This window comes from Aspergillus candidus, assembly GCF_002847045.1.
Source record: "Aspergillus candidus strain CBS 102.13 unplaced genomic scaffold BDW47scaffold_8, whole genome shotgun sequence".
Taxonomy (NCBI): Eukaryota; Fungi; Ascomycota; class Eurotiomycetes; order Eurotiales; family Aspergillaceae; genus Aspergillus; species Aspergillus candidus.
In genome coordinates this window covers 421,641-446,820 of record NW_020194013.1, presented here as the reverse complement: position 1 = coordinate 446,820, position 25,180 = coordinate 421,641, and the positions used below count along the sequence as shown (strand labels likewise).

The 25,180-nt window shown below is 55.0% G+C and overlaps 11 protein-coding genes and 1 non-coding gene across 12 annotated transcripts; 6 read left to right on the top strand and 6 right to left on the bottom strand.

Moving 5' to 3' along the window:
* Positions 1-130: 130 nt before the first annotated feature.
* On the bottom strand, positions 131-4,663 carry BDW47DRAFT_115929 (tRNA adenylyltransferase; the record flags this gene model as incomplete). The annotated part of the gene is made up of 9 exons (XM_024814856.1): positions 131-1,147; positions 1,207-1,658; positions 1,714-1,873; positions 1,937-2,133; positions 2,635-2,638; position 2,687; positions 2,728-2,968; positions 3,035-3,583; positions 3,640-4,663. 9 exons carry the CDS (start codon positions 4,661-4,663, stop codon positions 131-133), a joined length of 3,645 nt encoding a protein of 1,214 aa, XP_024674572.1.
* On the bottom strand, positions 2,436-2,524 carry BDW47DRAFT_t40. Its single transcript has one exon. It is a non-coding gene; the product is annotated as a tRNA-Tyr (tRNA).
* Positions 4,664-4,912: 249 nt separating the features above from the next.
* On the top strand, positions 4,913-7,645 carry BDW47DRAFT_101325 (TRAPP III-specific subunit 85 family protein). The gene is made up of 2 exons (XM_024811633.1): positions 4,913-6,371; positions 6,434-7,645. Exons 1-2 carry the CDS (start codon positions 5,294-5,296, stop codon positions 7,579-7,581), a joined length of 2,226 nt encoding a protein of 741 aa, XP_024674571.1. The 5' UTR covers positions 4,913-5,293; the 3' UTR covers positions 7,582-7,645.
* A 220-nt stretch (positions 7,646-7,865) lies between these two features.
* Positions 7,866-9,721, top strand: BDW47DRAFT_88963 (putative vacuolar sorting protein SNF7 family protein). Its single transcript, XM_024820137.1, has 5 exons — positions 7,866-8,001; positions 8,084-8,342; positions 8,441-8,665; positions 8,731-8,925; positions 8,985-9,721. The coding sequence occupies exons 1-5, from the start codon at positions 7,955-7,957 to the stop codon at positions 9,669-9,671; spliced, it is 1,413 nt and encodes a 470-aa protein (XP_024674570.1). The 5' UTR covers positions 7,866-7,954; the 3' UTR covers positions 9,672-9,721.
* On the bottom strand, positions 9,722-11,294 carry rad18 (E3 ubiquitin-protein ligase RAD18). The gene is made up of 3 exons (XM_024820136.1): positions 10,605-11,294; positions 10,421-10,535; positions 9,722-10,369 (listed from the first exon to the last, which is right to left on the bottom strand). The coding sequence occupies exons 1-3, from the start codon at positions 11,161-11,163 to the stop codon at positions 9,772-9,774; spliced, it is 1,272 nt and encodes a 423-aa protein (XP_024674569.1). The 5' UTR covers positions 11,164-11,294; the 3' UTR covers positions 9,722-9,771.
* Positions 11,295-11,407: 113 nt separating this feature from the next.
* Positions 11,408-13,464, top strand: BDW47DRAFT_88956 (uncharacterized protein). The gene is made up of 8 exons (XM_024820135.1): positions 11,408-11,558; positions 11,622-11,677; positions 11,735-11,997; positions 12,054-12,232; positions 12,290-12,592; positions 12,647-12,671; positions 12,728-13,054; positions 13,123-13,464. Exons 1-8 carry the CDS (start codon positions 11,499-11,501, stop codon positions 13,269-13,271), a joined length of 1,362 nt encoding a protein of 453 aa, XP_024674568.1. The 5' UTR covers positions 11,408-11,498; the 3' UTR covers positions 13,272-13,464.
* Positions 13,465-13,829: 365 nt separating this feature from the next.
* BDW47DRAFT_88954 (glycoside hydrolase family 125 protein) lies at positions 13,830-15,579 on the top strand. Its single transcript, XM_024820134.1, has 2 exons — positions 13,830-15,102; positions 15,171-15,579. The coding sequence occupies exons 1-2, from the start codon at positions 14,013-14,015 to the stop codon at positions 15,440-15,442; spliced, it is 1,362 nt and encodes a 453-aa protein (XP_024674567.1). The 5' UTR covers positions 13,830-14,012; the 3' UTR covers positions 15,443-15,579.
* A 24-nt stretch (positions 15,580-15,603) lies between these two features.
* Positions 15,604-17,302, bottom strand: pex12 (ubiquitin-protein ligase peroxin 12). The gene is made up of 2 exons (XM_024820133.1): positions 17,226-17,302; positions 15,604-17,157 (listed from the first exon to the last, which is right to left on the bottom strand). The coding sequence occupies exons 1-2, from the start codon at positions 17,281-17,283 to the stop codon at positions 15,716-15,718; spliced, it is 1,500 nt and encodes a 499-aa protein (XP_024674566.1). The 5' UTR covers positions 17,284-17,302; the 3' UTR covers positions 15,604-15,715.
* A 239-nt stretch (positions 17,303-17,541) lies between these two features.
* Positions 17,542-19,502, top strand: BDW47DRAFT_101319 (ribosome-binding protein NMD3). Its single transcript, XM_024811632.1, has 2 exons — positions 17,542-17,683; positions 17,819-19,502. The coding sequence occupies exons 1-2, from the start codon at positions 17,625-17,627 to the stop codon at positions 19,344-19,346; spliced, it is 1,587 nt and encodes a 528-aa protein (XP_024674565.1). The 5' UTR covers positions 17,542-17,624; the 3' UTR covers positions 19,347-19,502.
* An 11-nt stretch (positions 19,503-19,513) lies between these two features.
* BDW47DRAFT_101318 (RNA-binding ATPase activator ESF2) lies at positions 19,514-20,750 on the bottom strand. Its single transcript, XM_024811631.1, has one exon. It carries the CDS (start codon positions 20,649-20,651, stop codon positions 19,596-19,598), a length of 1,056 nt encoding a protein of 351 aa, XP_024674564.1. The 5' UTR covers positions 20,652-20,750; the 3' UTR covers positions 19,514-19,595.
* Positions 20,751-21,019: 269 nt separating this feature from the next.
* Positions 21,020-22,892, bottom strand: BDW47DRAFT_101317 (coenzyme A transporter). Its single transcript, XM_024811630.1, has 2 exons — positions 22,346-22,892; positions 21,020-22,268 (listed from the first exon to the last, which is right to left on the bottom strand). Exons 1-2 carry the CDS (start codon positions 22,556-22,558, stop codon positions 21,309-21,311), a joined length of 1,173 nt encoding a protein of 390 aa, XP_024674563.1. The 5' UTR covers positions 22,559-22,892; the 3' UTR covers positions 21,020-21,308.
* Positions 22,893-23,697: 805 nt separating this feature from the next.
* BDW47DRAFT_101315 (putative copper resistance protein Crd2) lies at positions 23,698-24,713 on the top strand. Its single transcript, XM_024811629.1, has 4 exons — positions 23,698-23,891; positions 23,973-24,144; positions 24,206-24,301; positions 24,361-24,713. Exons 2-4 carry the CDS (start codon positions 23,985-23,987, stop codon positions 24,474-24,476), a joined length of 372 nt encoding a protein of 123 aa, XP_024674562.1. The 5' UTR covers positions 23,698-23,891; positions 23,973-23,984; the 3' UTR covers positions 24,477-24,713.
* The last annotated feature ends 467 nt before the right edge of the window (positions 24,714-25,180 follow it).

The following is a 25,180-nucleotide window of genomic DNA, read 5'->3' as shown; positions in this document are numbered from 1 at the left end:
CCTACTAGTACAGTCGATTATCCCAATAGCAGTGATACAATCTATTACCCGGACAAAATACAGGAGTAAAACACCAAAACACCGAGCATACTAGGCCAGTGCGTAATAGACCAAAAAGCCCCCACCCCACTCAAGGATCAATACCAAAGAACTCCGCATCGTGAGCATCGATGTTTTCAGTCAGCATTTTGCCCAAGGCCTCATCAGCATCAACCAATTCCTGCATTTCGCTAGCAATGCGTTCCTTGGCAACTATCTGCTCCTTTGTGCCGTCCATCTCCCACGGATGCTCGAGGACGAATTTCAGAAGATAGGCCACACCGCGGAGCTCCTTTTTGAGGCGCTTGAGCTCCCGGGCTCTTATATCATCGAGTGCGCTCTTGTGGTTCTTTTGGGCTCGGTCCGCGATCTCCGCTTCTTCATTTAGCACATTCAGCCAGCAATAGCACAGCCCTGCTAGGAGCTCGCCGCGCCAGCGCCAGAGACGGGGGTGTGCGTTGAGGACTGCAACGCGGGCGACGGCGACGGCCGCGAGGAGAAGAGGCGGGTGCGCTGTGGCGAAGGGGTTCGTCAGGGTGTTGTATATGGGCGGGATGACATCCTGGAGGTATTTGGTGCTGTGGATGCCGAGTTCCTGTAGAGCGGCGGAGGTCTGATTGAGTAGAACGGTGGAGAGGCGTGGGTATGGGAAGGAGGGACCGTTGCCTGAAATGTTCGTGGTGTTGGTGGAGCTGACGTAGGTGAAGGAGGCGAGAAGGTTCTCGCGCAGAGTGGTGGCTAGACGTTTGGTGTAGGCTTCTTCGGCCTTTTTCTTGGCGTCGGCGGTGGTAGCTGGCGAGAGGTTCTGGAGCTCGATCGCCATGATGGAGAGGAGAGCCGGGTAGGCTGCGCTGAGGAGCTGAATGGAGTCGTCCTCTGGGGTGATGGTTGGTAATGATAGGAGACAAGGCCTGATGGCGTCTTCGAAGACAGAGGCGAGGTTTGTTCGTTGGAGAATGTCGGATTTGCTATCCTTTATGGGAACGAGCGTTTGGGAGAGAAGCGTGCAGCCAAAGGTCTTGCTGGCGACACTGTTGTCGTCGATGAGGGCTAGAAGTGGAGGTACTACAAGGGGAAAGTGCGCCTCAAGATGTGTACGGTCCGTGGACTGTTGACTCTGATTAGGAAGGTGTTTCTCGCTTGGGGAAGGGGGCCATGACAACATACATGGTACTGGGCAATCACCCAACTGAACACGGTCGTGGCGTAGACTTCACGGACCTTCCACGATTTTACCTCGTCATCTAAAACACTGGCATCAAACCGGGACAGAGGGACCGGATGGAAATTCTTTCGACCAGCGGCGGTGATTGCAGGGTTCTTGCTCTTGGCAAAAAGGGGCCTGATTCTGTCCCTGAGGATGCGTTCGATAATGGACCAGAATGATGTGAGTGAATCTGCACGCGCTGCTTTGCACGCGTCTTCTAGAGTCCTCGTTGCTGTCCCGTAGGCCTCTTCTGTGGTCCAGGGATCTGCTTCCGAGGTATAGCTTGCCAAAGCAATGAAGATATCGACTGGGTTGGCTGCTTTGTGAACTGGGAGCAGAGAAGACAATAGAGCAATGATTGAAGTTGAAAGATCGGCTACAAGTCTGTTCTGTTCGACGGTTCTCTTGGTCCCTGTTGATGTCCTGTCAGTATTCTCAAGGAAATCACTGAGGCTGTCTCATCTTACCCTCTGTCTCATCAGGATTCTCGGCAGACACCGGCAATGGCAGCGCAGCCTTACTTGTCCAGCCATAGAGACTGTTCACAGAACCAGCGTAATCACCAGATAATTCCGTCGAAGTCCTGAGTTTCAGGAAAGTCTGAATGACGAGGAGGCTTTCGCATACCTGGAGTCTAATCAGCGATGGTCCGGGTCACAGTACTGGTCGACTTGAGGGGATTTTTCTCACCTGCACGGTATCTGCTTCATTTTGAGACGAGATGTCCTGCCATAGTAGGTCTAGACTGGTGGGAACTTGGAACGTATCCGGTAGATATTGGAAGAGAGGCTGCTCGGAATCGCGCTGGAGGGCCTCACGTGCCGCTCGGCGAAGGTTGTCCATCACGTAGTCTCGATAGCCACAGATTTGGGAGTTGGCTAAATGTTCTATCTCACGGTCACGATCTTTCAATCATGAACAAGAAGACATGAAAAGGTAGAGTACGAGTGAGGTAAGAGAGGGAAAGGGACGGGAATGGAAAATGCGTAGTTATTAACCTCCGGTGGCTGCGGGCTGGAATTCCGGGATAGTATAGAGGCGTCAGTCACACATATCACTATGATTCCTGGAATTCCCAAAAATCAATTTTCAGAAGCAAAAAAGCGCAATGTAAATAACCATGTAAATGCTGTCGGTCCAATGTGGGGTTCACGTAGAAAGTGGAAAGAAAAAAAAAGAGTCAACATTATCCCCCGAGCCGGAATCGAGCCAGCGACCTTCTGATGACAGGTATTTCCATTACAGTCAGATGTGATAAACCAACTACACCATCAGGGGTTGACGTTGACATTCTTTATTCTTTTCAATTTATCCCCCATCCATCTCGGATAAATATAATAAATATACAGCTCACGTATATGTGGATAGCCTTGATAATGGGACCACACGATACTTCAATGGTTGAAATGATTATAAAATAATCAAACTACAAGGCATTACTCTATATGTACATCACGGTCATCACACACTATCCGCCTCACGGGATCCCGAGCTCTTGCTTGTGCTGTATCAAATGCTCCAGCGCCTTCGTCTTGTCGGTGATCTCAGGGTGGAGGAGCTGCCACTGCATGGCCATCTCCAGGGCCTGGCCCAGCCATTGTCCTTTGCGACCCCCGAAGGCTTCCATGACATCTTTGCCGTTGGCAATGGGCTTGAGTTCACAGACTCCTTCCAGGTCGTGCGCGACGATATACTCCAGAAACTGGTCGTATCCTTCAACGACTATGATCCACATGAATTAGTGTCTTAGACCAACGGCCAGAAAATCGGAAAGAAGAGATCACTTACCACTAAGGAACGGTCCTCCCTGCATGACTTCCTGGAGAATCGACATCACGATACACAGTTTCCAGTCCTTCTTCCAGGACCGCAGGTGCAACCCGATTTGCTGCCGGACTTGTGCGGGGGATCCCTCCATCTGTCCCGCCACGAGCGCGTTTTTCACATGGATGATCGGTTCAAAACTCCGGGTCGCGTCGGATAAGAGGGTGGTGGTCTTGTTGTCCGAGCGGAGGCTATCTCGAGCGACCTCAACCGCCCGTGGGGGAAACGGCTTCGCTTTGGGTCCCTGTGGAACGCGCCCGGGAACGGTCGACCAGGGCGCCAGAGCTGCAATGATCCATGCGTGGTATGCGCCATGCTCGTCCTGGATGAGCCGGCGGCGAACCCGGTCCACGGACTCAGGCTGATCGCCAGAATGCAAGAGTTTTTGGAGGGCGTCGTAGGCTAGCGACCAGTTGGACGTGTCGACCGTCACGCCGTCCTGGTGATTCGCGAAGATAGTGGTATAGAGCCCAAGACGGTCGATTAGGCCTAGAGCGCCGTGGGGATCCGGACCTGGCACGGGTCAGTACATCGGACAGATTGAAAACGTGGCAGGGGAGGTCGCGTACCTCGGAGCATCTTTTCCAACTCCGCGCCGACTCGCTCGCGACTGATCTTCAACTTCAGCGCCTCGCGGATATCCGCATTTCCCATCGCTCGCTCCGTCCCTGAGTCGATGCGATACCCTAGTCGGCTGGCAAAGCGGATCAACCGGAGGACGCGCAGGGGGTCATCCCGGAAAGTCTGGTAGGGTTCCAGTGGGGTACGGATGATCTGATCCCGTAGATCGTCAAAGCCTCGCCCGGTCATGTCCTCCACCACGGACTCGTTCAGGTTGTAGAAAAGCGCATTGATCGTGGCGTCACGGCGCAAGGCATCCTCCTCCGCGGTGCCGAACTCCATCTGCGGATTCCGGCTATCCTCCGTGTAGGTCTCCTTGCGCAGGTTGACCAAGTCGACGTCGAGCCCAAAGATTCGCGTGGTCACCGTTTCCAGGTGCTTCGATTTCTCCGGGTTGGCGCCAATCTTGTGCAGGCTGACGATGGAGTTCTTTAGCTCGCCCGTGGGATGATTTCTCTTGTATGCCTCGAGACGGACGGGGTCGTCCAAGTACTCCTTGAGTAGCAGCCCGAATTGATACCCCGTCATATTGTTAATCCCGACGTCGATGTCCTGGCTATCCACTCCCAGCAGTTTGTCCCGCACCCAGCCGCCTGTGAACCGGAGGACCGTCCGAGGCGCGTCGACCTCGGTAGCCCCTTTCGCAATCGCCTGCTGTCGTATATACTCCGCCACATCGAGCAAGAGGGTTCGCAGGGTGTTTTCGATGGGTGTGAGCTCCAACGTGGGGGTTGGTTGGCCCATGGTGGAAGGATGCGGGGAGACTCTCGCGGAGACCCGTCGTTTTTTGCAAGCACGTTCGGGGGAAGAATTCGGGGTGGGACGCCGTCGCATAGAATAGTTCCGCAGGAGTGAACTAGATCCTCGACGTACTGGTAAGGATCCTAAGGAGATCTTGTCGCGGGGTGAGGGTGGGTGGAGACGGAGGGGAAGACGGTTAGAGAAGAAGACGCGAGGAAGAGGCCGTAGCATGGGTCTGTGGCGCGCGCATGAAGAAACACGAGAGGAAATGAGAGGAATTTATGAACACGATCGAATTTCATCAACATGAGAAGGAGAAAAGTATGAGTCAATCCATGACTCCGAACTGGTCATCAAAATATCGACCAAGTAAATCCCGTCATACCAGGGCTCACCGCCTGCGCAATCCAGCCGATCCTCTATCAAGTCAATCAGTCACGATGATCATGATGATGGATGTGACAGGATCAGAATAAGGAGAACTAATGACCGGTTGATCGATAATCAAGATCCCTCTGATCAGTTCTACTGGACCATAGTTGCTGATCATTCCACCTCATCCTGACCTCACTTTGAAATTGTGGGACCCTGACTTGTTCAGGAGGTGTTGTTCCTTTGGTCTGACTTGGCTTGTTCTGATTATTGTTCCTCCATCCTCTCCTCCACCCTATCTGAACCGACTTCAATCCCCCTCTTTCTCTCCCTTGACATCCATTTGATCGGAAAAATATACGGAATTAAATAACACAGACGAGAAAGAAAGAAGCAAAGGAGTCCGGAAGAGAAAGCCCACCCGTTCATGCGCCCTCCAACCCTCTCCTTTCTCCCCGTCACTTGCTGGTCCGAATCCCCTCGGTGTCCATGACATCGCCCGGAGATGCTGCTCCGGTCAAACCTCCGCCGTCATTTTCCCCCGGCGTAGCGCGGGCCTCCTCCACCTCCAGGTACTCGACTCATGCGTCGCAGCGTCGCGATTCCGTCCAGTCTCTAGATTCGAACCATGTCGATCAGTCTGTCGGCCCATCCCCCCCGCCGCTGTCCGCCACGACGGAACTGCCGATCCGCTCTGCGTCACCCTATGCCCGGTCGCTAAGGTCGTCAACCCCCCAGCTCAATCGGTCTTCGCTAGGCTCCCCAGACGGAGGGCGGTTTGAAGGGGCGGAGGATGTGCGCTCGTTGATTACCCGGTCATTCTCCCCCGTGGTCGGGGTCTATGCGTCGGTCGATACGGATGACTTGGTCCACCAGAAGGGGTTCCCGGGCGGTTTCTGGGGGTTAATACGGTCATTTGGGGAAAATGTTCCGGGGAAGATCGTGATCCGAGATAGTGTGGGGTCGAGTCGTGGGTGGGAGGACTATGGGGTGCGGTTTGTGGATTTGGGGGGGCAAGCGCGGTACCCTCCGGATGCGACTCCGGGGCAACCCCCTCCCTTGACGCAGATCGACGAGGCATTGGCCAAAGATTTGGAGGCCGCAGAGAATCCGCTGGCCCGGACATTGCGCCCAAAGGACTTGGCCGGGGCTTCGACGATTTCTCCGTTATACAACGACTTCCTGCACCAGCTCCTGTCGATCCCGTCCGCAACGCCCCACGAAACGTTTCGTCACCCGGTCGCAAGTGTCATCGCCATCAGCTCTCGAAATACCAGCCCATTGGAGACTCTCCGACAGCTGTATGCGGACACGACCAATGGAGATCGACGGTTACCGGAGTGGATCCATCCCGAGTACCTCCGCTACTATGTGCTCGTCCACGACGAGGACCGCGACGACATCGCCGAATCGACCAAGCTGTACGACCAGATGAAGCGGCATTTTGGCCTGCACTGCCATCTCCTACGGCTCCGCAGCAACCAGTGCGTCGTGACCGATGATGACAGCGTCGAAGTGCCGGAATGTGAATGGGTCTCGCCCGCGGAGCGTCTCTCGGGCAGCGCAGGTAAGCAATTCACTGCCGCTCCTGTCGTCGAGGGGTTTGACTATGGTCCTAACGAACAGCAGAGCCACTCGTCGACCTAGATACGGATGGTCGTCTCTACCTCTTTGAGTCGGATGTCATGGCGATCAAGGCGTTTGTACGGGAGTTGGTCGCGCAGTCGGTAATCCCTTTCATGGAGAATCGCGTGACCGTCTGGAACGACCAAGTGGCGTCTCGGAGACGCGGCATCAGCGGTCGCTTCATGTCCATGTCGCGAAGATGGGCGGGGTTCGGTTCCAGTTCTCGATCCAGCCTGACGGGATCTGCGGGCGGGGTGAGTGGGAACTATGATGGCGCTCGCGGCTTCTACCGACCCGACGCCCCGGAGGCCGTTCTGCGGAAGATGGCAGACTTTGCCTTTATGCTGCGGGACTGGAAACTGGCCGCCTCCACATACGAACTGATCCGGTCCGACTACGCCAATGATAAAGCATGGAAGTATCATGCGGGGGTCCATGAAATGTGCGCCATCAGCCTACTCCTGAACCCGGTCTCCATGCCCGCCAAGACCAAACTCGGGGATATCGACCAGATGCTGGACACCGCCTGTTACTCGTATCACACGCGTTGCTCCGACGTGCCGAACGCTCTTCGCTGCCTCACCCTGGCGGTGGAACTGCTGAAGTCCCGCGGCGGCTTGGCCACGGAAAGCGCGGCTAGGTGGGCCATGCGGGCCATGGACTTGGGCCTAGTCGGTTCGATCGGGCAGGTGTTGCTCAGCGAGCGCATATCAGCCTGCTACGCGTCGCGGCCGCCGCTGCCCGGTGTCAGATGGGGTGCGCGGTACCGAAAGGCTGGGATGTGGAGTGTTCTCGCGGCTGATCTCTGGCTCCAACTCGGCCAACCCTCGCTGGCCTCTGCCTGCCTAGAAGAGGCGGAACACTTATATGCCAGTGTCTTGGACAGAAATGAAGGCGTGTTTCCCATGCCCGAGATGCAGGCATTTGTCGATAACCTTCGCCACACCATCCAAGTGGAATATCTCGAGGCGAGAGGCCTGAACACGCAGGAGTCCCTCGACGCGGTACCCCCGATGGACACCCAAGAGACCAGCGAGAAGCTCGACAAACGCCAGCACCGCCGGTCCCTGGTTGTGAATCCGCTGGAATCAGGGATTCAGGACCTCCCTGACAACGAGGACCGGCCCGATGACGATTTTGAACGAGCTTGAGCGTTTTTTTCTTCTCTTTGGACGAAGGTCCGGCTGGGCGCACGAGAGGCGAGCGGTATATTATAATAGACTTGCGAACAATTGACCTGAATGTAACCTGTCCTTAGACTTAATCTCATTCATCCATCTGAGCATTGTAGTTCATGATATTCCCCAATGTGCATCTTGTATGGAGATAGACCGAATACAAATATAAACACGTGACCGTGTCTTATCGATAGCGACGATCACACCAACCCCAAAACGACGAAGATCGACTGTAAGTCGGCGACGTCCAAACCACCAGATCAGCAGCACCGCAACCGCCATAGCAACAAACAACCTACAGACGTCACTCCATGACCTACCCTTCACCCCACACTCGCCCCTCAACATGAACGATCTCCTAAACTACATCCTCTCTCTGGACACCTTCCGAAAGTACCTATTCCCCCCAGTTACACCTATCCTTTGTCCGACCAGATCACAAGTAACTAACAAGCACGCACCCGACCTCGTCTAGAAATCGCCTCCCATCCCTCTACTCCGACTTTGCCACTTTCCGAAAGACGAACCCCGAGGGCTACGCCGTCAACACAGCAGCCTGGCAGCATGCCCTGACGAGCGCCGCCAAACGCGGCTTCATGTCTTCTTCTACTACTACAGGGCCGACCGACTCGAAACGCAAGAGCGACCATCTCATTCTCCGCGCCGACCAGTTGTTATTGCGGGAGTTGGAGATCCCCGAGTGGGGGCGGCCCGTGGCCCTGGCTGCTGTTATTGTATGTGTCGATAGAGATTGATAATTGTCGTTGTTACACGGGCTGCGCCGGTTATTTGATTGGTTACTGACCGTGGTTTTGATTCGCCGGTTGCTTAGGACGATGCAATTTATCACCGGACGATGGTCCCCCTGCAGGCGTATAAGGGCAGCGGGGCTGTTCTCGAGAAGCCGCGGTGGAATCTCGTGGACCCTGCGGCGTTGAGTCCGTGGAATGTGATGAGCTGGGGGCTGAGACAGTTGAGGGGTGCGGTGCTGGGGTCTGATATGGAGGCCACGCCTGGGTTGCAGTCTCAGGAGTTGGTGCTGGTGGAGAATTTGAAGGTATGTTTGAGTTTATGTAAGGATGCTTGCAGGTGCAGCGAAATAGTCCGCTAATATTGAGGCAGGAGGCTGCGAGCCGTGTCGTGAAGCGCGTTACGGGGATGAGCCCGTCTAGGACTGACTTGGTGTATTCCAAGGAAAGTTTTAAGGCCGCGTTTGATACAGCCCTGAGTGAAGAGAGTGAGCTGTCTGATGCGGATTTTGACCTTTTATTGCTTTACTTATCCCGCGACTGCGGAGCCATCGCTTACGACGGCAAGGTACCGCTATATATACCCCTGTGGCCATGCAGGACCACGCATATGCTAATTACGAACAGACGATCCGGTTCCGACCCTCCGACGATGCCCCCCGTGAAATCACCCAGCAAGATACCACTATTGCCTCGATCAAGGCGCTTACGGCGAGCATGACCAAGCAGGTCGAGAGTCTGGAGAAGAAGATTGTCGAGCTGAATTTGACTGCGAAGACGGCGCTGCACCACAAGAATCGGATCTCGGCCCTTTCAGCAGTTCGCTCTAAGAAGCTCGCGGAACATAATCTGAAGCAGAGGCTGGACACTCTAACGCAGCTCGAGGAAGTCTTTACCAAAATCGAGCAGGCGGCGGATCAGGTGGAGTATGTCAAGGTGATGGAGGCTAGCACGGGCACCCTTCGCGGGCTGCACAAACAGATTGGAGGGGCCGACAGGGTCGAGGATGTGGTCGACGAGCTGCGCGACGAGATGTCCAAGGTGGACGAGGTTGGCAACATCATGAACGAGGCTGGCCCTGAGATCGACGAGTCCGAGATCGACGACGAGCTTGCCGAGCTGGAGGGCAAAGAGGAGGAGGCGAGGGGAGAGAAGGCCGCGGAAGAGACTCGGAAGAAGCTCGCCGAGCTCGACAACATCGAGCAGAGTGCCAGAGAGGCTGCTCGGACATCAGCAGCTGAGCAGAAATTAGATTCTGACTTGGAAGAGAGACTCTCCCGGATGTCTGTTGAGGAGGCGCCAGCGGCTCAATGATCTGGGGGCGTTTCCCCGTTCTTGGCGACGTTGCTTAGTTAGGCGCGCCGTGCTTCCATCTTTCATACGGAACAGGGCAGGTTGCTCGATCGGCGGGCATTTAGCCGAGGGGAGCGTTGGAAATCTGGCTATTAATGGGACCCTGGGCCTCGCCAGCCGGGTCTGCCACGGTGAGGTCTACTGGGGCATTGGCGCGTCCCGGCTCGTTTCCTGTCGCAATGGGAGATACTACCGGCTGTTCCAGCGGGACGGGCCCATTCGATTCGCTCGAGTGAGCAGCCGCTTGGGGTATCGTTGATTTGACCATCATATCGCCCCGCTTCCGTGCGTTGGCGATCAATTGTTTGAAGTCGGTGTCATGGCTTGTCGACCAAGCCGTCGCATCGAAATCCTTGCGCATGACCGCACTCCCGGAATCAGCAGAGGTCGCATTGCCACCCTGGGTCCGCTCCCAAACGGCCAATTCGTGCAGGAGTTCCCTCTTCGATTTAGGTGATTTAGAGTCGCAGTTGGCATTCCATAGATTCATATATTCCGTGTGGCGTTTTTGTAGCAGGGCGCGCGGGCCCCAATTCGGTATACCCAGATCTTTGAGTTTTTTCCGCAACACGTTGTCTTTCAATAGCGAGTAATTAATCGTGGGGAGTCTCTCGGGTGGCTTTGTCGTGGTTGACTGGGATGACTGGGCTTTTAATGGTCTGGTCGAGCATGTCAGCAACGTACATGCCACCAGGCTGGGACAAACGTACCCAAACGATACTGGCTTCGGAGGAGCCGATTTTCCTGTGCATATATCCAAATGCTGAAACACCACATCATTTTTCATCTTCCGGCCGCAGCAGGGACACGCCACCATTCCATCATCTAAGTACACATTAGTTACCATTCACGAGGCAAAACCAGTAGACTGGACAAGACAAGCCCATCACCTACCGGGAAGAAACTCCTCATCCTGACTATCATCAATGACCTCCGTCACAGGCGTAGTCATTTCCTCCGACGGCGCAGTAGTAACCCCTCTACTCCGCGACCGAGTCTGTCTTCCCTCCGATGCCGCCGCCGCCGCCGCACCATCCGCCACAACCCGGTCTCCTTCGTCGCGATCAACGACCTTCCTCTTTTTCGCGACGGGGCCCTCCCCAGCCACACCTTCACCACCATTGTCGCCCTCCGCCGCCGCAGCAGCAGCCTCCCTAGCCAGACCCAGCACACTCGGGCGCGCAGACTGAAACGCGTCGACCAGCTCCTGAACAGCCCAATTCCGTCGCAGCTTCAGCTCCTGATCCCCGCTGCGACAAGCGGGACATTTCCCCTCAGTACTCAGACACCGTCGAATACATAGCGAGCAGAAGGTATGACTGCAGGACGTAATGACCGGGTTATCGAAGAAGTCCTTGCAGACTTGGCATCGGAGGGCGGACTCGAGCGGCGTGAGGAGAGATAGCGGCGTGCCGAGCCAGTCGGTGGAGTCGGAGAGGTCGAAGGACTCCATTTGGGAGCGAACTACCAAAAAGGGGGAAGCGAGGTTGGTAGGTGGGGGGGGATTGGAGGAGACCTCGCGCGAGGTCTTGGGTCCACGATCGGGGTCTGGAGGTGGAATGATTGAACGGTGCAGAGTCGAAGTGGTCAATGATGAATTGAGTGAGGGAGTGAGAACGAAGCTTAGGTTCAGTGCCAAGACTCGCTGACTGATACGCGTAAAGTGGTGGGCACGCGTCGAGTCCGATGGGATCGTCGACAATCGAACATCGTCTTCTCCGACACATCGCCGGTCTCGATACTGATATATTTGCAGAGAGGTACTGACAGACAGGGGAGTTGAGTACCATGGCGATTCCTGACTACAAAAAGCATCTGGCGGAGAAGGTTCTCAACGAGAGTCGGACGGTAGGTAGCAAGCTCGCGCCGGACTGGACTGGCGGCCCCTCGCTCACGAATACGCTTCTCTAGGTCACCTATCGCTCTTTGAGCCGCGCTCTCCAAGTCCACAGCACTCTGGCGAAACAGTATGTGGTTCTTTCTGGAAGATTTGGGTGAGGGGCAAATGGCTAACCCACGACAAGGATGCTGTATGACTTTCACCGCAACGAAAACAACAAGAAGCCGAACAGCGTCAATGCAACATATCTCATTACAGGCGCGCAGAGGGCGACGGACCCCGCGACGAAGAACGGCTCCCATGTGAATGGAAACGAGAAAAATGGCGGCGACGTCATGCCGAGCAGCCCTTATATACCTAGTTCGCTGCCGAATCAGGATGCCGAGATGACTACGGATCATATTACACGGCGGTCGATTATCTTGGTGCGCGAGGAGGACTTGGAAGGCAAGTCGGGTCTGGGAAAAGTTGGGAGGGGATTCGCGTGGCTAATATTGGTATAGATGCGAAAGCGACGTTCGAGTCGATCGCTTCGGTTTACATTTACAGTCTCCAGCCTACAATCCTGCAAGATCTCAACGGTTTGACGGATGTGGCGAGGGAAACGGTGGCTGATTATGCGCATGAGGACCCGCTGGAGTATGGCAGGAAGTGGGGGATGATTCAAAATTCGAATGTCAAGGTGTGTCCGATCGCTGGTGTCCATTGTGGTCTGATCTAATGCGACCTTGTTCAATAGCGGAGGACGGGTACGCGGCCGCCAGTCCCGACGCCGGCCCCAGCTGCTTCGAAGCCCAGCACCATCCCGGCCAAACGACCACCGCAGAACGATGCACCACCGGCGAAGACAGAGATCAAGAAGGAGAGTGCCGGTCCGGGAGCGCCATCCCAACGTGACACTCCCCCCGCATCAGCCGGAGCTCCCGAGAAGTCTGCGCCGGTAAAGAAAGAAAAGGGCAACCTTTTCAGCTCCTTTGCCAAGGCCAAGCCCAAGCAGAAAAAGGAAGAGTCGCAGACCCCTGCTGCTTCTGGTGCCGAATCGGTAAGTTCCCTGGTCGTCCCAGTCAATTCTGTTGAAGGTACTAATATCGCGCAGGCCGGACATAGTAACACGGAAGACGGTTAGTTTACGGGAAAGGTATCTACTTGTCTGTAGTACGTTGCTAATTAGCCACAGTGGTCTTGGACGATGCCTCTGAGGAAGAAGCCGAAGAGTTGTTCCCGGATTCTGGCAAGTCCACGTCGACCGGCACCCGCGAGTCACGGAAAGAGCGCCAGAACCGGCTGCGACAGATGATGGAGGATGACGACGAGGAGATGGCCGACACGGAAGAACCTGCAGAACCAGAGCCAGAACCTGTCGAAGAAGAGTCCAACCCTATCGACCAACCGCCTCCCAGCAAACCGGAACTGAAGGAGGACGTGCGCGTGCAGGGTGGTCGTCGGAGAGGGAAGCGCCAGGTGATGAAGAAGAAGACCGTCAAGGACGAGGAGGGCTACCTGGGTGAGATCTCTCCGTCCACCAGTCATTGTAATAAGGTCCACAACCACTAACTCGTCAACTTGATTCAGTGACCGTCGAGGAGCCATCGTGGGAGTCGTTCAGCGAGGACGAGCCCGAACCGCCGAAGAAGAAACCGGCCGTGAGTGCGCCCCGAGGCAAGGCAGGAGGAGCCAAGCCTGGTCAGGGCAGCATCATGTCGTTTTTCGGCAAGAAATAAAGCTGTCATGGAGGGGGACAATATCAATATCACTTGCTAGATGTAGTAATTAATTAATTCCTGAAACTGCATTGATTGATCCCGTCTCGTGACCCATGGATTTCCCCGCAGTTTCCATTCCAATTTCCTCCAGTCTTTTATCCATCTCTTCGTCTAGAATCTCGTCCATTCTTTCGCTTCTCTCCATTGCATTGCGACGGTCGGGTCTGGTCTTTTATCGATCCATTCTTGGGTCTGCCGATCGTCCCGTTTTCGATCTCCGCATTCGAACTGGCAGGATCTCCGCGTCCATCGCAAAACCAATTAAACATCCTCAATCTCCGCCCTGGCTGGAGGGGTTTGTAAATAGAAGACTATCATCGGCGGCTCTCTAATCTGCTAAATAAACGTTTTGACGCGGAGATCTTCCTGTTTGCTCACGATGATTCGCTCTGCGACAGCGCTGGTCTTGGCTCTGGCAGCTCTCGGCGCAAAGGGCTTTGCGAAAGAACCCCAAGAGGAATTGGATCTTCTCCGACGAGCCTGTCCGGACTATACCGACTATGCATCTGTAGGACAGTGGGTTTTGCCATTTCTATTGCGCGGCTTTTTCGTGTCGTTTGGGCGCGGTACCTAACTCTCACTACCAGTGCCCCCTACAGCGAAGGGCCTCTAAAACTGCCCTTCCAACGACCCGCCACGGAATGTCGCACATTCTCTTCCCCGGCGGTTGAGAAGGTCATTGAAGATGTCACTTCGCGCATGGTCGATAAAGACCTCGCCCAACTGTTCCGAAACGCCTTCCCCAACACCCTCGACACGACCATCCGATGGCACACGGACAAGACGCCCGCGTCGAGTAAGCACAAGCGGGAAGGCGCCCAGTGGGAGGGCCCGCAGACGTTCGTCGTGACGGGCGACATCAATGCGGAGTGGCTGCGCGACTCGACGAATCAGCTGGCCGGGTACCAGTCTCTGACGAAGAAAGACAAAAAGCTGCATAACCTTATCCTCGGCGCGATCAACACCCAAGCAGAGTTCGTCATCCAATCGCCTTACTGCAACGCGTTCCAGCCTCCGCCGCCGAGCGGTCTCAAGCTTACCGACAACGGCCAGGACGACAGGGTACACCCGGCCTATGAGCCGTCTGTGGTCTTCGAGTGCAAGTATGAGCTCGACTCGCTGGCTCACTTTCTCGCGCTGAGCACGGAATTCCACGAAAATTCGAAGTCGACGGAGTTCCTCACGGACAGGTGGTACTCCGCGCTGCAGACGCTCCTGAAAGTGCTGGACGCGCAGGCGAAACCCACCTTCAACGAGCAAGGCCAGTTCGTCCAGAACCAGTACACCTTCCAGCGCAAGACGGATCTGGGCACCGAGACGCTGAACCTCGCGGGCATCGGCAACCCGCTGAGCGGGCATACAGGCCTGATTCGCAGTGCGTTCCGGCCCAGCGACGATGCCACCATCCTGGGATTCTTCATCCCGCCGAACGCCATGATGGCCGTGCAATTGAAGAAGACCGCCGAGATGATCCGTACCGCGGGCGGCAAGGCCGATCTCGCGCGCGACCTGCAGCAGCGCGGCGAGCGGCTTGATCGAGCTGTGCGCGAGCACGGCGTCGTCCAGCACGCCAAGTACGGCGATGTTTTCGCCTTCGAGGTCGACGGGTACGGCTCGCGTATCTTAATGGACGACGCGAACATCCCGTCGCTCCTGGCGTTGCCGATCCTGGGCTACGTCGACAAGGACGACAAGGTCTATCTGAACACCCGCAAGATGATCCTCGACAAGGAGTCGAATCCATACTATCTCACCGGAAGTGCGTTCCACGGGATTGGAGGACCACACAGTAAGCTCACCCTCCCTTTCCTCCCCCTCATCATTCCATTTGGTTACCAGCCACTAACAACGCACCAGTCGGACTCCAAAACGCCTGGCCCATGTCCCTCCTCGTCCAAGCCATGACATCCGATTCCGACGAAGAGATTAAGGAATCTATCAACCTCGTGCGCAACTCCAGCCTCCTAGGCCTGGTGCACGAGTCCATCAACGTGAACAACATCAAAGACTACACGCGGCCGTGGTTCGCGTGGGCCAACTCGGTCTTTGCGCAGACGATCTTGAAGATCGCCAAGGAGAGACCGGCGTTGATTTTTGGCGAGGGTGCTACTCCGTATGTTCCGCAATAATTGGGGTGATTTTGGCTGAACAGTCCTTTTCTCGCCTTTTGTTTATTTCTTTTAGGTCCAGTATCGTTGGTGGTTTTGCATATTCCTTATTAATATAGTGTTTGCATACATGTACTTAGTTTCTTGCACTGCAGAATCGAGGCGATGTCCAGTTGGGTTTGCTCCATTGAATCCACATCGAAATCATCGAAAGAAAAAAAAGAAACAAATGCATGTAAAGACGAGGTATATGTATATACAATATGAGTCATAGAAGTATAGAGAGGAAAAAGCCTAGACCAACACCCTACGCAACCCCTCCGTGCCGCTCAACAACCTGCGCCCCGTAACCGGACACCGACCTTGTCCGCTCTCCCACTTGCCCTGACGACTCTGTCCCTGCGTCTCAGCAGCCTCATCGTCTTTCTCGCCCTCCTCTCCATCTTCATCATCCTCCCACGCCGCGCCAGCACCCTCGCCGTTCATAAAGTCAATCTGGCGCTGGTGCTCGCCATTCACCCAGCGGAAGATGCACACGTAGCAGAAGACGTAGCCCGACTGGCAGGCGGTCGGGTTAGCCAGCGCATTCAGACAGATGGGACACGTCGACGCGGCGTCCGAGTCTGCCGGCGGGAGAGGCACAGTGAAGATGGGTAAATAAGACGTGGCCGAGATGGGCGGTTGGATGCGCTTCCCGACAGGGGCCGCCTTGAGGGCAGATTTGCGGGGTGAGTCGGGCTCCGGGCTCTTGTTCTTCTCAGCCTCGGCGGCTTTTTGAGCCTTGGCTTGGGCTTCCTCTGCGAGACGACGCTTCTCCGACGGCGGGGTCATGCCATTGACAACGGGAGCCGGCAGGTCCAGCATGTCGGTGGCTTTGCGGGCGAGTTGCCGCGAGAAATCGCTTGCGTGCCACCATTCCAGGAATTTGAGAGCGAAGATAGATGCTGGGAGGAAGTAGCGCAGCGATGACAGCACCTGCGGGTACAGGTTCTGCGGGCTCAGCATCCCCAGGAGGCCGGAGCCCGGACGACGCGCACCACCGGCTGCGGGACCGGGCTTGGGCTTGGGTTCTAGGACGGCCGCAATGGCGCGGTGGTCTGCTGCGCCGAGACGGCGGATGCGCGTCCCGATCAGCCACAGGAAGGGGGAGGAGTACTTGGTGTTGTCGAAGAGGTAGGCGAGGTTGAAGGCGAGGACGGAGAAGTGGTAGGCTGCGTTGACGGACGGGTAGACGTTCCGTAGGAACCACTTGTAATAGAAGGCCAGACGCTGCTTGACCGTCGGGTTCGGCGGCAGGTCGTCGCTGGGGTTATATCGCGGCCCGCCGCTTGTGATCAGTGCGGCGTGCGGCGCCGCGTGCACGTCGTACCCCTCATCGAGCTTGCGCTTCAGGTAGGGGATGCCGACCATGACGAAGAGATTCTTCCACACGTCTGAGTCCCGCAGTTTAAGGGTTTCCCGGACGGGGGCTGAGGCGCCCAGTTGGGCTCGGGGGACTTCGCCATTCTTCGTGAGGAGGACGCGCTCTCGTTTTAGGGAGTAGAAGTTCTCGGTGAAGGAGCCGCCGAAGTTGCGCAGGTAGTAGCGTTCGACTACCAGCGAGAGAAGTGCGTAGATCTCGTCATAAGAGTTCAGGACGCGGAGGAGATATCGGGGATGTCGATGAGTCGCGACTGCAAGGAGATAGCGGAGGGAGGGAGGGAGCAGGTCTGATAGTTGCTGCTCTGCGAGGAGTTCTACCCGACAGTTGATCGGTTAGTTCCGGTACGGAATAGTCTGTCGTAGATAGGCTATATTGACTTACCGAAGAGAGACGGCTTGAGCTCGTCAAACTCCTCCTGAAGGCTAGGAAGATACTCCATGGTGACAGTCGTGGCGCATCCTCCACGATGGAAGAACAGCGAGAGTGACAATGCGGAGGTCGAATCTCCCCGGCCGCTTCAGCCGAGGTCCAGCGTCATGCGTATGACTCAGCACTGACTCAGCAAGGCCAGGCCAGGCACAAACAGGGCAAACAGGCTTGGCAGCTTGGCATGAGTCATCAGACAAACAGGGCAAACAACACCTTATCCGCGGGGCAAAAAAAAAAAGTTTACAAATCTATAACTTGTCAGTCTTTCCGCCATCAACTAAAAGGGTCTGGAGACTCCCGAACTTTTGGCTTGGTCTTTTCAATTTCACGCACAAGTCATACTACGCAGCCATGTCGATGGATCTGGATGCACCTATGCCCATTGGGGCTCAGGAACAGGTTGCGCCGACGTATGTTGACCCCTCTTTGTCTATTGCAGTGCCCAGAAGGAGGCAAATGGTGCTTTTTGGACCGTCGAGAACGGGAAATCATTGTATTTTTCAAATGGATGGAAAGCCAGGATGCTGATTTTTCTTTTTTTTTAGCATCCTCTGTTGCAACTGTGGTGCCCCCATCGATGGCACATCATCCGCCGGTGCCCTCTGTACGGACTGCGTCAGGTTGAGTGTCGATATCTCCGCCGGTGTCCAGCGAGAGGCGGTTCTTCATACCTGCCGTGACTGCGAGCGGTGGCTGCAGCCCCCAAGTGCCTGGGTCAGCGCTCCCCTCGAATCGAAAGAGCTGCTGGCTCTTTGTCTGCGTCGGCTGCGCGGTCTGTCCAAGGTCCGCATTATCGATGCCAGCTTTCTCTGGACGGAACCGCACTCGCGACGTATCAAGGTCAAGATTACTATTCAGCAGGAGGCATACGAATCGATTGTTCAGCAAACGTTCGAAGTTGAATATGTCGTCGCATACCAGCAGTGTCGGGAGTGTATGAAGTCGTTCACACCCCACGTGTGGGCTGCTCAGGTTCAGGTGCGGCAGAAGGTGCCGCACAAGCGAACCTTCTTGTATCTGGAGCAGCTTATCTTGCATCACCAGGCCCATCAGGATACCGTCAATATCAAGGAAGCCAAGGACGGTATCGATTTCTTCTTCGCCCAGCGGAATCAGGCGGAGAAGATGGTGGATTTCCTGTCCTCCGTGGCGCCTACGAAAGTCAAGAAGGCGCAGGAACTCATCTCCATGGATATCCACACATCGACCAAGTCTTACAAGTTCACCTTTTCCATGGAAATCGTCCCCATCTGCAAGGACGACCTGGTCGCCCTTCCCATCAAGCTCGCCCGATCGCTGGGTAACATTTCGCCTCTGACTCTGTGCTACCGTGTTGGCACGTCGGTCAACCTTCTCGATCCGAATACCCTCCAGACGGCCGACGTCCCAGCGACAATCTACTGGCGGTCGCCCTTCAAGACCCTCGCCGATGTGACCGAGTTGACCGAGTTCATCGTCATGGACATCGAGCCGACGGGCAAGTCCAACGGCCGGTTCCACCTCGCCGAGGTCACAGTCGCGCGCGCGTCCGATCTGGGCTCCAACGACCAGACGTATTTCTGCCGCACGCATCTCGGCGGTGTCCTGCACGTTGGTGACTCCGTCATGGGCTACCATCTGACCGGCACCAACTTCAACGACGACAACTTCGAAGCCATCGAAGCCAGCAGCCAGTACGGATCCACCGTCCCGGACGTGGTGTTAGTCAAGAAGCACTACGCCCGCAAGAAGAAGAACAAGCGTAACTGGCGCGTTAAGCGCATGGCGCTCGAGCACGAGCAGGAAGCGCAGGCGGCGGCGGCGGCCGGCGGCGGTGGCAACAACCGGAAGCAAGACCAGGAGCGGGAGCGTCTCGAGGCGGACTTTGAGATGTTCTTGCGCGACGTGGAGGAGGACCAGGAGCTGCGGCAGACGCTCGATCTGTACAAGGTCAAGAATCAAGCGGCCCAGCAGTCGGGTGGAATGGAGATGGATGAGGACAGCGACGGTGGTGACGACGCAGGGGTCCCCAAGATTAACATGGAGGAGCTACTTGATGACTTTGATGAGCTGAATATGGGAGGCAACGAATGATTCTGGGGGAGGATGCGGACTTGATCATCACGACTGCACAATGGGTTTGGCGTTCCATGGTTTGCTTGATCTGATACTCTAAAAGCACTGGCTTGAACGGCCAGGATTTTTTCTTTTTTTTTTACAACCTTTATAGTACATACAAACACTTTTTATGGTGTATACAAAAAACGAAGTTGATTTCTTCGTATCACTGGTATCATCTATAACTATCGTATAAAACATCCATCCAAAAGAAGTATAAAACCATCAAAAAATCTTAGCCAGCACCTTTTTCGCATCATCCCCAAGAGCCGCACGCTCAGAAGGCACCTTATCACGGCCCAGTTTGACCTCATTCTGCCTAAACACTCTCCGAATCTCCCCGTCTCCCTTCCTCGCCTTCTTCTCCCCACCCAGCCCTGCACCCTCCTTCCTGCCCCTCTTCTCCTTCTCCTCATTCTTCCTCTGAATCCCCGAAATAACCTTCCCTTGCTCAACACCCTCCACAAAGACCTGATCCTCCTTTCGCGCACGCGCATCCTCAATCTTCTGCCTCGCCTCCCTCTCCGACCTCTCCCGCTGCACCTGCTCCATCAGATCCGCCCACTTGAACCCACGCAGGTACTTCATATTCCACACATCATCGTGGTACCAGCTGCCCTTGCGGCCGCCCACAATCGACGCATTCAGCGTCTCCGCGCAGATCTTCGCCGTCTTCTTAGACGCAAACTCCACCCATCCGTCCGTGTAGATTTTCCGCTTATTCGACCGGCGGCGCGGCGCGGACGCCCCGCGGACCTCGGGCTGCAGGAATACTTTCGTGATGGGGCTGAAGCCGCGCGTTTCGAGCAGCGATTTCAGCGCGAAGGGCTTGAGGTACGGCGGTAACGAGGAGAGGTATACCACGCCGGTCTTGTTCTTCTTGGGGGGCTTGATTGCGCCTTTTTTCGTGCTGCTGGTGGTGGTTGACTTGTGCGCGGTGGCGTCGAGGTAGTGGTCGTCTTCATCATCTTGTTCGTCGATCTCACCGCTGAGGCCCACGCCGCCGTCTAAATCTTCGTCGTCGTCTTCATCTTCGGCTGTGGTGGTCGACTTGGCGCGCTTCGACTTGGTCTTCGCCGTGCGGCTTTCCCCGTCGGTAGAGTCGTCGTTGGAGCCGGAGTCAGATCCGGCGTTGTGTCCCGTTCGTGTCCTCCGTCGCTTCACAGATCGTACTTTGGATTCCTCTGCGGCTTCGGAATCGTAGCCAGCTTCACTGCCTTGTCCTTCTTCTTCGTCGCTGTCGACGATGTCGAGGAACTCGTTCCTCTTGCGAGTGGTCATTGCGGCGGGGGGGAGATATCGGTAAGAAGTACAAGATTCTTGATCTATCCGTTTGTATTGTAGTTGTCTGTCAAATGAAAGAAGATATGTACGCTGCGATCAATATTTGGGAAATGTCAGTTCAATGTTTGATGATTTCCCCGTCAATCTTTTTTTTTCTGCCGGGCGGTATAAGGGACAGCATTTGTGGCCAATCAGCGACGACATAGTCATCTTATACTTTTGAGATTTCACTGCGGACTGGGTCCAAGATCTGGGAACAAAACTCGGATTCAATTACAAGGTTTTATCATAGATACTAATAACCTGGAATTAGATCATAAGGACGGTGTGGGATGTTTATATATCACGTGCCGCATTGTTAGAATCTGTGCTCTTGAACTCGGTTCACCTTTGATATGGATTGGTATCTGAATTCTAGAACGACAGTATATATGTAAAATCAAAAAAAAAAAAAAGAGAAGAATGAAGTCTATACATTTATGCGGCAACAACCGTGGGAAAACTATGTACGCAATGAACTTAGCCACAATGCAAGAGGGGTATGATGAACAACGATGTAACGGTCCGAGTCGAACAACCAAGACGCCCCAACATTTCTAGACAGAATCTGGACAGAACCGAAGAAATCAGGCCAAGGGAGGGTGGATACGCCACTCAAATCCCAAAGGCCCATTTCAACCGCTCGTAGGCGAAGAAACCGGTGGCAACCATCGGGATCACCTTGACGTATCCGATGGTCAGCCCGACCCAGAACCCTCGGAACCCGCGTTCAAGCCAGATTGTCCGTGCGGTTTCGAGGATTCCGAGCCGGCGGCCGTCACCGACCACGCCGCCGACTTGCATCCGTCGCCGCATCACCTCGAGTGGATATGACGAGGTCTGGGACACGAGACCGGCCAGGGCCCCGGAGAAGAGCTCAGCGGCGGCGGTCAGCTGTGGTCGTCGCGATCCTCTGCGGGAAGTTTCTGAGCCCGGGATGGTGGTGTGTTCGGCGAGGGAAGGCGAGCGGAGCCAGTCGCCGACGGTGTCATGGGTGAGGAACGACACGCCCGCGTACGGGAGCATGCCTAAGAGTGTCGGGACGAATCCCCGGTAGAAGTTCGCCAGGCCGTAGGAAGGTATAGCGTTGTGTACGACAGCCGAAGCATGCCCCGCTGCCCCTGCGGTCGCCGACGAGGCCGGAGGGGCCTTGGGCTGCGCAGGCCGTTCTCGGTAGATCTGCCGGACGATGTCCCTCAAGGATGATCGCGACGTCCGCTTGGTCTCGAAGGCCAGTCGCACTCGTATTAACTCGAGGGGGTATGTGAAAAACACCGACGTGGTTCCGGCTAGACTGCCCGAGGCCAACCGGCGAAAAGCCGTTTCCTTGTCGCGAGACGGGATCACCACCGCCCGGATCTGTTCATAAGCAAGGAACTTGATGCCGGCATAAGGGAAGATGCGGAGAAGCGTCGCCGAGTGCCCCTTAAACAGACCCCGCAGACCCTCATGGTGCTTGATTTCCCGGACGGCTGCTACCAGGCCGAACCAGCTGCCACTGTATTTTGCAAACTGGGGGTTGGAGGCTTGGAACAAGATCTTCACCCGGTCGAGCGGTGCCACCACAGATTTGGCCTGCATAACATCCAATCCATCAGTCAACCGCACTTCTCACTACTACAGCCACCCATATAACCGGAAGTATCACTCACCGCACACCCTGCTAACCCCCCCGCAACGCCACTTCGCGCGATGTAGCCCGCACTACGCTTGTCGATCGCCTTGTGTTCCCCCCGATCGCTCGCACCCCCGTGTGTAGACGAAGCATCGTTGACTCGGGTCGTGGGATCTGTCGCTGCGGTCGTCTGACTACTCGTGGCCGATGCCGGTCCTCGCGCAGACCTCGGCTGCGCGGCTTGGTCCATCTGCGAATGTTTTGCGAGTTTGCTGCCGCAAAGGAGTTCGTTCAACTGAGCCGGGTATTATAAAGAATGAACCAAAATGGACATTATCCGGAACAATAACAGACTTGGAGCACGTGTCCAAACTGGAAGTCCAGTTCGCCGGCGAGTCGGAATGGGGGAAGATGTCACGGAGTTTATTTACCGGACACTCGGGGCCATGGGATAGTATGAGGTATAAGACGTCAAAGATAGAGAGTAAGGATAAAATCGCCTTGTACAAATCTAACGATGCAGAAGATATCGTGGGGAATCGGTCACCAAATAGTGAGGGAAGTTGATAATCCGGGGAATGGCGGGTCGTGGGGGGGGAAAAGAAAAAGGATGATTGCGATGATGCCATGCATTTCTTCCTGACTATTGGGACAGTACACCTCTGACGTGCCGATACCCGCGGGTGTGCTGATGGCGGGTGTATTTTACCGTCACATTACGCATCGGGATCCGAGAGGGGCGTTTGTTTCTCCGTCGCCAACCGCTATAGAGGCTCAATGCCTCAGGTGTTATATCTCCAGCATCCAACATACTTAGGCAGGTCACAATCAAAGTAATAACAGACGATGTACTTAGAAATTACGTATAAACCTAGACCATCAACGATCTGGAGACTGAAGATATAGACTTCATCTAGTCACCTGGTGCAGACGCACAGCTACCCCAGATTTATGGCTTGACTGGCTCTGTCGTCCGTTTAGTCACTGGCCAGGGTTGAAATGAGACTGGGCATATCCGTCTGGTAGTCTATCTGGTCTCATGGTCACCTACGTGGTACGGAGTAGGCAGTAGGTAGTAATCAACCTTATATTAAAGATCGAATGAGAAGCTTTTTAATTAAAGATCTAGAAGTCAGTGGCTCGAGACAGCTCCGTCGAATCAACGGGCAGGCAAAGTAATCCGGATCGACTCAGTGACCGTGGCGACAGTGGTCTGATGGAGAGAACCAATGATCGAGGTTGTGATTGTCTGCGGCGTTGAGCGGGTTGCAACGGGATCTGGGGCTCTCGGCGAATCATCAATCGGGAATTGCTAATCGTTCTGGCATGGTGTACATGCTGCCTGGTTTGCTCAACCGCTGAGGTGGGAGTATAAATAGATGCCACTGGAACATTTCCATGATGACTCTACCAGTGCTCTTCATTCTTACTTCTACTGCCATACTGTGACCTCGTGTCTGGACTTGATTGATCTTTCTCGCTGCCGTTCGCGGAACAAACGATCTACACAGCACTACTACTACGACAGCCATCGGCGTTACGTCATACAACATATTCTATTCCAATATCTCAAGAAAGTCTAGGTATGCAACCTTAGATTTGTTTTGACTCTATTCAAACTCCTCTTTATGACATACCGAGAAAGCGACTTACCAATTCGATAGGCTTCTGTCAAAATGGTTCATCCGTCCTCAACCTGCTGCAAGACCTCCGGAGGCGGAATCTGCGCCTGTGCTGCGCAAGCCAAATGCTCCTGCGGCAAAGAGAGTGCCCTCCACTGTACCTGCAACAAGGCTTCCTCCGAGAACGCCACCTCCGGAGCTCGATGCTCGTGCAGTATGTTCCCGAATCTGAATAATGTTGCAATTGGTGGAAATGATGGCACTGACACCTCTAGGATCTCGCCCTGCGGGACAATGTACATGCGAGCGCGCCGTGACCGAGAACCACCCTGTCGCGGGCGCAACCTGCCCCTGTGGAAAGAGAGGCGCTGGTGAGTTGGGATTCCTAGAACATACAACATGCTGGCACCAACTAATTTGTCATTTCTAGAATCCTGCACCTGTGAGAAGGCCAGCGCAGTCGAAGAAGCGGCCGAGCATATCGAGACCGATTTCACTAGCCACAGTGCGCACCATACTCACCATCTTCATCATGGACACAATTAGAGTGTGGTGAGGATGTCTTTTTGGACAGAAGTTGGTTCCTGGGCTGTGGCGTTCGGTGGAGTTCTCGAATGGATGGGCTGTTCTTTTTCTATGGATTATCTGCTGGATTTGGCTGTGGTTTCACTGAATGTTCGGGGATAAGCTAGATGCAGGATGTATGCACATGTGATGTATCAGGGTGGGATCATGGGAATAATTCAAATCGAATATTAATTTTAAACCATCACAATTCTTTCCAATTTATGACGTTGCAGATTGAACCAAACATTCGAAGCAGCAATTCTACCATGTGGCTAGAATGTTAGAAAACTACCCAGTAGACTGGCACCACTCAGGGGATATGCCTGATGTTTGATAGACCTCATACTAAAGCATCACGTGTCTATAGATCAGCCACCGCACCGCCACACCGCATCAACATAATCCCGTGACCTCCACCGGATCGGCCGCGGGAGTGGCTCAACACCGGTTCTCCCTAAATGAATGCATGCATGCATGGAGCATCTACCTGCTGGTCAAAAGAGCTCCTACCCCTCGGTGCAAACTATTTCTTAGATCTCGAACTTGATCCTCTCCCATCGATCGTCTTACTCGGTACTTCCCTGGCATCCTCCCCCTGATTGACAGAGTGTGACCGCATTGCGACTCCCCGACACCCTATCTGTCTCCGTCGCGCTATCCGACAGACCCCCCCCCCCCCCCCC